This window comes from Beta vulgaris, chromosome 4 (genome assembly GCF_026745355.1).
Source record: "Beta vulgaris subsp. vulgaris cultivar EL10 chromosome 4, EL10.2, whole genome shotgun sequence".
Classification (NCBI taxonomy): domain Eukaryota; kingdom Viridiplantae; phylum Streptophyta; class Magnoliopsida; order Caryophyllales; family Amaranthaceae; genus Beta; species Beta vulgaris.
This window is the reverse complement of record NC_079205.1, coordinates 39,321,768-39,334,901: the sequence shown is the minus strand read 5'-3', so window position 1 is coordinate 39,334,901 and position 13,134 is coordinate 39,321,768. Positions and strand designations below refer to the sequence as shown.

The following is a 13,134-nucleotide window of genomic DNA, read 5'->3' as shown; positions in this document are numbered from 1 at the left end:
TAAATTAAAACAAAATACTACATCACTTTTATTAATAGGAATGGTAGTAATACACAATAACTTGAGTTGTTTTGTGATTTCGTTTGACCCTTTGAACTTAGAAATTCCTAAGAAGGGTATCCATCACAATTCACTCAACACTAGGCTTTAAACCCATTCCTTGTGCTAACTCTAGCACCAATTTTCTCCAAACGCCTTTGGTGAGAGGATCAACAATATTCCTCTCCAACTTTATATATACTCGAGTCACATTTTTCTAATTAGATTTCTCACAATAGCATTCCTTAAGCGAAAATGCCTTCTCTTTCATTATAGGCTAATTATTCGCTACCTTAATTGTTGCTTATGAATCACAACCCATAAAACTGATAGAGCTGGCTTACACCACAGTGGAATATCAACAACCAAACCCTTTATCCACTCAGCTTCCTGTCCTGCCAATTTTCAGGCATTTAAATATTTGTTAAGCAACAATGTATTAACCATAGGCAAACGAACACTAGCAAAGCGAAATACGTCGATCACATACAATACACACATGCATGAGGTTACATAGCCAAAGAGAAGAATAGTTCAATAAAACTTCTCAAACCATTACTTAGGTCTCTATAACTGAACCCATAAGACCTTTTCAAATGTACTCATCTTGCGTTCTTTATAAGGAGACACACACAAAAGAATTCATCTACTTCTCACTTTCACATCTGAATTGCCACACCAGAATGCCAATCCACTATCAAATACCAAAGGATAAAAGGCAATCAACTAGAAGATAATACAAATTACTAGAGAGACAAAACAATGGTCAACACCAACATGATAGTGAACCCTCTTGCCCTTAGCCACTCTACTTGGCTTTCACCTTTCAACACACTTATAAAAGTGAACCTTACTGCCTATGACCCTACTAAGATTAGGCGGGATGACACATCCCTAAGTATAATAAATTATAAAGTACTCATCGAGCACTAATATGGCTTCTTTTCATTAACTAGCACCAAAAGAGACTCATGACCTCTTAACCAAATTGGAAAACTAATCCATCACTTCCTTAATAATGTCCATGATTTCACCAAGACACTAGTACATTTCTAACCAAGATTGCACTGAAACACTAGGACAAATCTAGTTTAAGGACTCCATCTATGTTACTCCTTAGCTGATTTACTCACCAACTATGGTGCACATGAAGGGAGGAATCCAACAACCATAGTTAGAAAACCCCTAAACGAACAATCCAAGTTACTATCACAACTTCCTTAGACAAACACGGGAGCATAGCTAATTACTCACGAGCTTATCTAACGCAAAACTCTAACTACTGAAAATGACAGTCACCCCCAGGCCCCCACATAGGAGATGATACCCAAAGATGATCAGTAAGAATCTTAAGGAACACTCATGTTAATTTAACCTTGAATGATCTTACTCTCTTGGCACAAAACCACATACACAGTAAACTTCTGCTTTCAAATATGAAGCCGCAAATGGTCTCACCTACACCCTTGACACAAGGAATGCTAGTTTCTAATCAATCAACACATGAAACATGAAAGCATTCACCAATTATTACTCGAAGTTTGCCAAAGAAGCTAAGTCCTCAAGAATTAATTCAAGTAATTCAATAATTCTAATAGATATAACAATGGGGTTACTATGAGACACGACTTAACCCTTGAGTTGCAGCCAATAAACCCAGAGGGTCTCTCAACCAATACAAAAGTCTATATGACTAATTTAAACTCCTCAAAAGTTTTACAAAGCAACTCTATAATCAAAAGTATTCAACATATATATAATAAGCAGAGTAAACCAACTCTCAACCCAAGAGTCAAATGAATGTTCTCAATCGATTAAAGTCCCATAGAAGTTTCCTTCCTTATGCTCACCTAAGTGAGTCTAATTAACTACGTGACAGTCTGAAACAGTAACTTACCCCCACATTGCACCACAAATTCAGCAATAACATGAATTATTCAAAAAAGAACAAATAGTGGGGCACATAATAACATATTATGCAAAGTTAGAGTTTGACAGTATAAAAAGTAGATAGGAAACTTCCCTGAAGTTGTCGGAATCACTTTGGTAATTTAAATGTGCTTAATCACTTCCCTCTTAATCTTTACCTTTCTGTTCACTTTTCTTGAGATTACAATAGCTCCGCAGCAATAACTACATTGATGCTATTTATCCTCTTGAGTCACCACATATGATATTTATACCGTCATATAAATGGGACCCTTATCAAACAAAGAACAAAACAATATAATATTCATGAACTCATTTTACGACATATTGTTAAATTTGGGTTAGTACATGATAATCCGGAAAAAAAAAACCACTTTAATAAATGTGGTAGCCTCCATAATTTGTAGAAAAGAACAAAGAAACAGATATTAGAATATCAAGTTCCATGAACTTCTTCCTGTAGGACCAAAACTAATACATGACAACTCCACGTAATTAGAAGTGCGAGTTGCCTTTGCTTCAAAAGCCATTGCTTTACTTAATTTAAAGAATTATTCAACATTTAAATTAAGCACTTAACAATTCACATGGTTAGAGTCCATCATATATGAATATGCCGAGTGACAACCCATCAGAGGAGATGATTATACTAATAAAAAACCATGAAACAAAAAGTATTAATTCACTGCATGATTTAGAGAAATCATGTGGTAATACCTCTATGAGTTGACATATCTGAATTGAACAAGATTGTTCATTGGTCCATTGCGACCCATTATTTCCTTCAACCCAGGAAATTTGAATCCTTTCCTTTTACAAGATTCAGCGATAAAATTGAGGAACAAACAGATCTAATACACAACAGCCAGAGCTTGTATTCACCCGCAACCTTTTTACACCAAGAAGTTGACTATGTTCGCTTCAAATTCACAGCACAGCAACAAATTAATTTCCGATTATAACACAATTCAGAAAATTAATCGGCACAAGATCTGAGCAACCAATAAATAATTTCTCATCCACCCAAATCAACAGCATATTCACAAACACATATAATCAACACTAAAATTACAATACCGAATAAATCAAAGAAGACATCCGAATACTCATATAATCAATAATTTAAAGACAGTTATAGATCTAAGGAAAGATCAACAAACAAAAACAATACTGAGTTACCAAGAAAAAAAATTCAACTTTAGAAGGTAGGAATGAAAACTGGTAACAATAAAATCTAACTTATCTGATAACCGTGGCGTGAAAAGATCACTGCCCTAAAGTTGAATTTGCCCCGTAACAACACACGGACTCGTAGCAATCAACCTCCAGGGATACACGGTTTCTGTGTTTCCAGTGTTGAAAAACAGATTGAGAACGCTCTTGAATATTGCCCACGAAATTTGAGGAGAAAGAAAGCAGTGAAGAAGAAAGTGTTTTCTCTTTTTTCTGTCCCCATGAAATAATTTACCCCAGTATTTATAGAGAGATGAAACAAGAAGGTGGTTGAAAATGTGGGGAAAAAATGGTCACATAGTGGGAAGAATCATGGCAGCAGTTATAGAGAGAATTAAGGAAACCGTCACATTAAGGGAGAGATTAAGGGGAAAAACGGTAACATAATACTAGATTAAAACGGTCATAATGATGACCCAAAAATTTAGTTAAGTTAAGTTTATTCCCCAAATCCCAAATCCCAAGGCCCAAGGCCCATGGCCCGGTCCGGGTGGCGCGCGTGTGGTGACTCCAATCACCACATACCCACTAAAAGCCTCATTGCTACACAACTCAAAGGGTAGTAATGGTTATAAACCTTTACAGTTCCCTTATATTCTTTCAATGGGGGACAAGAGACTCTTCACATTCTTTTGAAGCAAACTTTGAGTTTATAAAAACCTCTTATAAACTCCAACATCCGGAAGTAGCAGAATGTAAAGCTATTTACTTAGCAGTTCGTTTGGCCAAATCTCATGGTTGAAGGACGTTCTTATTGAGTCTGACTCACAGGTTGTCACATCTAGATTGACAAAAGCAGTACTCTATTGCTCGAATCTTGATCATATTTTAAGAGACGTTCTTGCTTTGAGTAATTATTTTATTTTTATTAGGTTTGTTCCTGTTAAACGGGATGGGAATGTTGTTGCTCATCACCTTGCTACAGTAGTGCCCTTTAGAGTGGAACAATGTTGGGAGAATCATGCCCCTAAAAATATAACTCCGTATGTATTAATCGATACTTTCTCCCTGAATTAATGCACTTCTCTTTTCTCCTTAGAAAAAAATAAAATAAAATAAAATGAGTTGGCCAGGTTTTAGAAAGTTCTAGATTGAAGTACGAATACGGTTTATCTATTAATTGGAGAAGAAGTTATTCGGCACTCGGCAGCAAGTAGATTCAATTCATTTAATACCTATTGGCTATAATCTCGATCTCAAACAAGCAAATCTCACCTCATTCCTGACATCACCCGTCACCTATCAATCTATGGGCATATATATAAATATACCAAAGTAAAAGCATATCTTCATCAATATCATCCAAACTTTTCACACAAAAAAAAAAATGGGCACAGCAGAAGGTTTTCTGACAAAAGAATATGGTTATGTCGTTTTGGTTTTAGTCCTCTATTGCATCTTCAATTTATGGATGGGTTTTAAAGTTGGCGCAGCCCGCAAAAAGTATGTTAATTTTTATTTATTTTTTGTGATTTTGACCTCTTTTGTTTCATTTTCATATTCTTATTTATCATCTTATCATCATGAATTTTTTGTTGTTGCAATTTTAATCAGGTACAAGGTTTTTTATCCAACTTTATATGCATCAGAATCTGAGAACAAGGATGCCAAGCTCTTCAATTGTGTTCAGGTTCTTAATCTCTTAATATCAAGAATTATTGACTTTTTCTTTTGTTTTTTGGGTTTTATTGTTAAATTATGAAGGAAAAAATAGATTAGTATATTGATTTAGTGAATTAATGATGTTGATTACGCAGAGAGGGCACCAGAATTCATTGGAAATGATGCCAGTTTATTTCATATTAATGATATTGGGAGGAATGAGACATCCATGTATATGTACTGGTCTTGGCCTCTTTTACATCGTTGCTCGTTATTTCTACTTCACTGGTTACTCCTCTGGTGATCCTCAGAAACGTCTTTCCATTGGGTATGTACTATGTAGTGTTACATGTCTCTTTTCTTTTTGCCATTTTCAGATTGGTAAAACTAGCACATTCAGAATTTGGGTTTTTGTGATGATTGATAAGTATGATTAGTTTTAACCCGTTCATAGTCTGGTCTATATCCGGAAATGTGACAACTTTTTCGAACATCGTCGTATAGTATATGTGAGTATTAGTTCTGGATTGCTCAAGGAGGACAGAAAATTGGCTGGATCCTTGAACAATTGAACTAGTATATGTGAGACTTTTTTCCATCTGATACCAGCTCATGGATATATTTCTGCTGAAGGTAGAAGAAAATGTCAAGAAGTATATATTCTCTTGCTGTTTGTTTACAAGTCTTCTCTCTTTCAGCCTAATGCCCTAATCTCTAGCTTGGTTGTTCGACCAAATCACCCTAAAGATTCTAGCTTATGCAGTTATGCATTTAGGAATTGTGATATTGAGTAAGCATAATGAAGTTCGAGTTCAACTCCAGGCTAAGTCCAATTATGACACATTCCAATGGAGGGACTTGCATCAAATTATTTAGTCGGATAGCTGCTTATGTGGTCATTTTAGATAGTGCATCTAGTTCTAGGACATGCATGTGTCCAATACAATCACCCGACACCAAGTGCTAAATGGTGTAGAAGATATAGAATGGCTCTAGCGTAGTAATCGATAGGCATCTATGAAAAAGCAGCTACACCTTCCTGTAGATGCTGTCTTCTGATTTCTATATAACTTTTCAGATTGCAAATTTTATGTTGTAGTAGTTTTACAAAAAGACTCTGTCGACTATTTTAGTTGCATACTTCAGAAGTTCTGTTTTGTCGGAAAACTAATTGTTCTATGCTTTGCTTACAGGAAATATGGTTTCTTGGCCTTGATGGGTTTGATGATCTGCACAATTTCTTTCGGGGTCAATCTTCTTATTGCTTGAGAAGAGGGCATCGCATACTTACTAAGACGCTTTTATTCGTTAGCTTGTAACTTTACTTTTGATGTACTGTAATAACTACTGCTGCAGCTTTTCTGTATTATGAACAACAGTTTCAAATCAAAGAGGAAACTAACATTATATCTATGATTGCTTTTAAGCCATTTCAATTAACCTCAAAAGCCCTTGATTGGATATTTGCACATTTCTCTATCATCAAGAATTAATTATGACCATAATTAACAAGCATTTGACTTGCATTTCATTTCAAAACTTTGAGTTTGTCATAATTCATGTCAGATGTAATTCTCTGTATCTGTACATCATCATCACAAGGAGATAACAATGGCGATCAAGAAAAGGCGGGTGTAGAATCAGAATGATCAATTTCAGATTCTAGATAAAAGGTCGTTGAGGACAGCAGCAACGTTATTATAACACTCCTGGGCACGTGCAACATCCTTATCTCTTGCAGCATAATCCAACTGCATTACAGATACAGAGGAATGTATATAACTTGCACAATAATTCATGCTTATTGCCACTACCAAATGTATGTAAAGACGATATAACAAAACTTCCTGATAAATATTTAAACATATCAGAAAGACGAGTGAAGTAGGAAAGTAAGCCATTTGGATCAATGGTCGCAGATAAGCAGGAACATAAGTTTTAGAAAGATAAGCACCCAAAAATGATTAGAGATTGTTGAAATGAAACGGTACTTTACCTTAGTAACATTATTGAATAAATCAGCATAGAGCTTCCTTAACAACGGCCTAATGCTGCCCTCTTTGCTTTGGATAATTGTGTAAATGTCTTGTTTTAAATATGCTGAATTCATTCGCAATTCTCGCTGTGCTTCCCTCCAAGATTCCGACTCTATAAGAGACTTCACATCTAATAACGCTTGAGCGTGATCTCCGATCAAACTCCGAGCTTCTTCAGCTGTTTGGTCAGGGACTGTCATCCTAAAATCAAAACTGTTTGCAGTTTTATTGCTCATTGTTCCTTCTGTTATTAAAGATAATGAAGTCATCCCTGCTATGACTCCCGCTCTTCTGCTAATAAAGGGCTGAAGTTTATTAGGATTGCACATTGTGCAGAAGGCGAATACCGGAAAACTACATCGTATACTGCTGCTTCCGGGAACCAATGTAGCAAGTGCCATAGGGTAGAAAGATCTCTGATGATTAGGCCACTGCCAACAAGTACCAATTTTCTTTACCTCTGCAGAAATTGAAGAATTTTGGTTATCTCCTACTAAACTACATGTTAGTAAAGCAATGAATATAGTAACATTCAAGCACATAGTTGACGACTTTAAATAATAACAACCCAGGATTATAACAGAACTTCAGTGACGTATCCAAAAAAAATCTGGAATTTTTTGTTTTGTGCTCGCATACTAGTGAATTGTATTGAGTACTTCTTATTCAGATAATTAATGTTCAGATACAAACTTAAATCTTATAACTTGCAATATATAGTTCAAAACTTTCAAATTAGTTCTAAACAAACCTTCGGTTCTTTGGAATCTTCAAAAATATCTTTCAATTTTTTTCCTTGAGAAGTAACTTGAATAGATGCTGGAAACTCGGAATTCGAAATCGAACTCTGCAAATAGAAAATAAAACTCGAATCAAATCTGTAATATGTAATTTGTAATCCGTAAAGAGAAATGAAATTTTCCTAGCAAATTCTACGAATTGGAATTTTGAGAGTTAGGATTACAAACTTTTTTTTGTTCGGATATAAACTTCGTTTTTTCGATGTCTCTTTTCTTTTTTTAGTTTTTATTTTCTTTTTTTTCTTTCTTTTTCCTCTATCTTTTGGATCTTTCGCCAATTGCAGCCTTTTGTAATAGCGAGTTTGTTAATTGCAGCCTATTCATTTCAAACTCTCCAATTGCAGCCTTATAAAATCAAGATACCTTTAAGTTGCAGCCCAATTTTATTTTCAGGCCAAATTAGCCTGATTATGACGTCATACTTAACCAAAGTCTCAACCAAACCCTCGACTTTTTTCTCTCTCCTTTGACCTCCATTTTCTCTCTCCTCTAACCTCCATTTTCTCTCTCCTCTAAGTCTCAGTGTCATCTCCCAAATGTCCTCCTCCACTAGTACCCTCATTCGACACCCTACGATTCCGAGTATATTCATCCTTACAAATTGCATCAAGTTTTTTGTGCTTCTTTCGTGTTCTTACACCCAATCGGATTCCATTCCCGCCCTTTATTAGGTGAAATGGACATTGATTGAGATTTTCGCATGACAAAATACTTATAAAATAGAGCATAGACACCTATTTTTCGGAAATGCCAGCATAGAGAGGAGAGAGGAGATAGGAGATAAGATAGAGAAAATGGTGGTTCTAGAGAGAGAGAGGAGAGAGAAAATGGAGGTCAAAGGAGAGAGAGCAAATGGAGGTTAGAGGAGAGAGAAAAGTAGAGGGTTTTGGCCTGAAAATGACCTTTTGGACCTTAACTATGGTTAAAATGACGTAATTTTTAACCTGAAAATGAAATTGGGCTGCAACTTAAAGATACCTTGATTTTATAAGGCTGCAATTGGAGAGTTTGAAATGAATAGGCTGCAATTAACAAACTCGCTATTATAAAAGGCTACAATTGGCGAAAAATCCCTATCTTTTCCCTCAAACCTAAATTTTTTTTTTAAAAAAAATTAGAAGTTCTAAAAAAAAATTTAGTCTTTTATTCTATTTAGCATTTCTCTCAAATTCTAAATATTGATTTTTATTATCTGATGTGTAATTAAGATAATAGCTTACCTTTAAATATGCCTCTGACATTCTATTTATATTAGAATAAGATATACATCGTATTACATATACACTCCTACATATCCACTATTACACCCCCTCAATCTGAGTAGGGGGGCCACGTGTAGAATGGAATGTACAATTCAGACCGCAAACTTGAGAGAACTTTTAGTAAAAATATCAACAATTTGTAAATGAGTGGGTACATATTTAACTACAAGATATCCATGAGCAACTCGTTCACGAACAAAATTAATAATCAATGGTAATGTAATGATGTGTTTGCTTCAATCATGTAGAATAGGGTTAGTTGTCAAATAAGATGCAAACACATTATCATAAAATAACCGAACAGGGACACGAATGATGAAACCTAACTCTACAAGAATAGAACTTATCCATAATAGTACACGTGTTGTATATGCCATAGAACGATATTCTGCTTCTGTGGAGGACTTGGACACCATGGGTTGCTTTTTAGAATGTCATTATAGCACGTTATCACCAAGAAACACAAGTTACCCGGTAGTAGATCGTGAGCACCCAGCCCAATCTGCATTAGAGTAAGCAACAATGACCGAAAAAATCTTCGCAGGGTGAAGCCATATACCATAGTGAGTTATACCTTGTAGGTTGTTGAACACACGCTTAACAGCGAAATGATATGTACGGGGAGCATGCATAACTAAGAAACTAAATGTACGTATAGCGTAAGAAATATCAAGTTGTGTCATAGTCAAGTACCGTAAACCCCCTACAATACTCCTATACAAGTCGGATGAGCTTGCAAATTAAGAGTGGTACGTAAGGGAAGGGGAGTGTGAACATGTTTAGTAGTATGTAGATAAAATTTGTGAATGAGATCTTACACATACTTACACTGAGACAAAAAGAGAACTCGAGAATTGTGTAGTGCCTAGAACCCTAAACAATAATGAAGAGCCTCCAAATCTTTTAATAGAAAATTAAAATGCAAGAATGGAAATTAATTTGGAGATAAGAGGGGAAGAGTTGTCAGTGATAATAATATTCATCAACAAATAGAAGCAGATAGACAACAAACTTGGCTCGGCGAAAAATAACACGGAGCTATCTTATTGACAAGAGAAGAAGCCATGTTGTAATAGAAAACTGTAAAAATGATGAAACGAATCTTGGGGGCATGCTTGAGAACATAATTAACTTTCTTTAGACGACAAACATGATTATATACACTTCATCAATCATAACCATGAAGAAATGCATTTTTGACATCTGAGTCGAATAGGCCAACCAAAAGAGATAGTAAGAGACAAAAACCAACCTCATAGTGGTTGATCAAATGACAGGGCTTAAAGTAGTCTTAGAAAAATCTACTTCACCTTGTTGCTTAAAACCTTATGCAACCAACCAAGCCTTACACCTTTCAACTGAATCATCAGACTTATATTTCGTCTTATAAATCAACTTAGATCCAACCAAGTTATTTTGAGCATCAAATGGCAACAAATCCCATATATAATTAGCAATGGTAGCATACCATTTGAGATCTTTATTTGCTTTGGAAAAACAAGAGGGGTCAGGCTCATGAAAAAATTGAACTGAGACTTAAAATTGTTTTTGGTTTATAAATTCTAGCTTTGGCACGGATTAGCATGTGGTGCGCATTAGTGGAACAGGTGACCTAGAAGACACAAGACTATATTTAGGCAGGCACATGCACGCTTTAAACATTGACGGGACTCCAGATGGATGGGCTAAGGGGGAAGGAACCTGCAGCAGTACTTATGGGCATTAGTGGAAGGTTGGACTAATGCTGAAGAGGAAGGGTCTTCAGGGGAAGGGACTATCGGGGATAAGGTGTCTACAGCAGCAGGGGACAATCAGGGAAGGGGGCCGTGCAACAATAGGGATAGTCGGGGAGGGGGGACTTGACGACCTACTGTGTCAGAGCTAGGGAGGGGGGGCCTGCAACAGTAATAGCAAGAGAGGAGTTCGAAACTGGCTCAGGGGAGGGGGAACTGTAGTAGTAGGAGCAACTGGGGGTGACAACACCTGGAAATCTCTATGGAAGGGCCAAGAAGGAAGGGCTGGAATCAAGAGCAAGAGGGGGGACTAGAGGGGACCGACTGACGATAAGCGAAGACCGGCTCGTGAATTTGAACATTGCGGCTAACATAGATACGTTCAATGAGAGGATTGAGGAAACAATACCCTTTATATCCGGAAGTATATCCAATGAACACACAACGAACATACCGTGGAGACTATTCATTGGATGGTTTAGCAAAAATGTTTAGAATGCACTCACAACCGAAAACACGCATGAAGGAGTAGTTGGACGGTTATTGAAATAATTTTACATATGGGTAGCTTCATTCAAAACAGGCTAATGTATGTTGTCGTGTAGACGACATCAACCCAAACTTGAGCAGGCAGCATCGTATCGACGATAATGAGGATGTGTGTTAGGTCAATGAAGTGGCCATGCTTTCTCTCAGCAACACTATTTTACTGGGGAGTGTCGGGACAAGATTTTCTAAGGAGGACCATAGACAGCAAAATGATCAAGTAAAGGTTGGTTATCAAATTCCCGACCTCCATCACTTTGATAATATTTAATAATGGTTTCGACTAAGTGATCTACCAATGTCTAGAAAGTTTTGAAATTAGTATATGCTTTAGATTTACGTTTCATAGGATAAATCCAAGTATAGTGAGAATAATCATCAACAAAGCAAACATAATATTTGAAACCAATATTAGACAATACGGGAGATTGACAGAAATCTAAGTGGATTAAATGTAAAGGTTTATTACGAGTAAATTACATCTGTAAAAGCAAACCAATATGAAGAAAACTAGTGGCACTAGTAATGGCCTTATTTTTTTTTTTTTTTTGAAGAATGCCTAAACTCTATCACCACGACGACCTAAAGGTGCATAAACTAACACGAGAGCAACAAGAGACTTGACTAGAGGAGTGGTGCTGAAGATTGGGTATACACTATTCCAACTAGAAGCTTGAAGAAGAACATCCTCGCTAAGATTATCCTTAACAAAAACATGAGATTTGTCAAAACTAATAGTGCAATTATTATCCCGACACAACTTTTGAACTAACATCATTATATTTTAAGTGGAAAACATGATAGACATACTTAAGTTGTAATGAATTGTTATGTGAATTTAATGTAATATTGCCAATTGTTAGTGGGAAGTTCAGTGCGATTAGCTACTTTAGTGGTGATCAAAGGTAGCCTGGTCCGGCTTGGAAAATGCTGAGCTTGGGCAGAATTTTTCGGCTCGTTTAGAGCCCGAAATTTTTTTTATTTAGGATGGGTTTTGTACAAGTAGAAAATGTCTTTTTAGTCTAAATTTCGCCTCGGCCCGATTCTGGCCTGAAATTCCCGCTATTTTTGACCCAAAAAAGCGGGCTGAGGGCATTAATAAATGGCCCGAATTTTCTCGACCCGACTAATGGGGAATTTTCTTTTTTTGGGAGTAGCTACTTTGACATAAACCTGACCAGAGTATGGAGATTTAGTAGAAAGAGTACCATCAATTCTAGTCATATGATTAGATGCACTCGAGTTTGGATACAAAATAACTCATTGGTTTCACTGTAGTGCAAATAGTAGAAGGACCTGTCTCAGCATAACGAGAAGGACAAGAAACAGCTGAATGAACTGGATGGAAGCAAATTTGACAGATTATAAGAGGTGGATTAGTACCAAACACCCTCTCAACGGATGTTGTTTGCAGATGAAGAGTTAGTAACACGAGAGGAAAGAGTTACAATACTTTTAGATGACATAACCGAACTAGAAAGCATGGTAAATAGGGTTTGTGTTCGGGATGAAGAGGTAGACTGTTGCATGTTCCCCTTGGGACCTTGGTTACCACGTCCATGATCGTGCCCACCTTTGCCTTGGTTGTTGCATCAACCATGACCACAATAGTTGTTTATTTGGTTGTAGATGGAGCGAGTAGAAGAGTGATCGAGAGGAAGATGAGGTAGACGAGCCTTGGACAAAGGAAGCTATGTGTTGGCAGCAAAGGCTTGACGAGAAGTAGTGGTCTGCTCATGTTCGCGGAGATGTTTAATATATTGCTCATTGACAAGCAACTTAGCACGTAGATCATCAAAAGTTATAGTGCCAGTGAGTCACATCATCTACTAGAGGCTTATAATCAGTACCAAGACCCATGATAGTATGTTAAATCAAGTCATGAGAAGCAAGTCAACAACTAGGGAATGAATAGCAGCCTAGGAGTCTGCAGTAATTAATCTTAATCTCACAT

General features: G+C 36.5%; 2 protein-coding genes and 1 long non-coding RNA gene across 3 annotated transcripts; 1 reads left to right on the top strand and 2 right to left on the bottom strand.

Annotated features, from left to right (window-relative positions):
* Window positions 1–3,597, bottom strand: LOC125496965 (uncharacterized). Its single transcript, XR_007273435.2, has 2 exons — window positions 2,686–3,597; window positions 1–434 (listed from the first exon to the last, which is right to left on the bottom strand). It is a non-coding gene; the product is annotated as an uncharacterized LOC125496965 (long non-coding RNA).
* A 768-nt stretch (window positions 3,598–4,365) lies between these two features.
* Window positions 4,366–6,216, top strand: LOC104891240 (uncharacterized). The gene is made up of 4 exons (XM_010676902.4): window positions 4,366–4,644; window positions 4,756–4,831; window positions 4,959–5,131; window positions 5,997–6,216. Exons 1-4 carry the CDS (start codon window positions 4,529–4,531, stop codon window positions 6,070–6,072), a joined length of 441 nt encoding a protein of 146 aa, XP_010675204.2. The 5' UTR covers window positions 4,366–4,528; the 3' UTR covers window positions 6,073–6,216.
* Window positions 4,956–7,806, bottom strand: LOC104891239 (psbQ-like protein 3, chloroplastic). Its single transcript, XM_010676899.4, has 3 exons — window positions 7,591–7,806; window positions 6,800–7,299; window positions 4,956–6,554 (listed from the first exon to the last, which is right to left on the bottom strand). The coding sequence occupies exons 2-3, from the start codon at window positions 7,238–7,240 to the stop codon at window positions 6,459–6,461; spliced, it is 537 nt and encodes a 178-aa protein (XP_010675201.2). The 5' UTR covers window positions 7,241–7,299; window positions 7,591–7,806; the 3' UTR covers window positions 4,956–6,458.
* Between the last annotated feature and the right edge of the window lie 5,328 nt (window positions 7,807–13,134).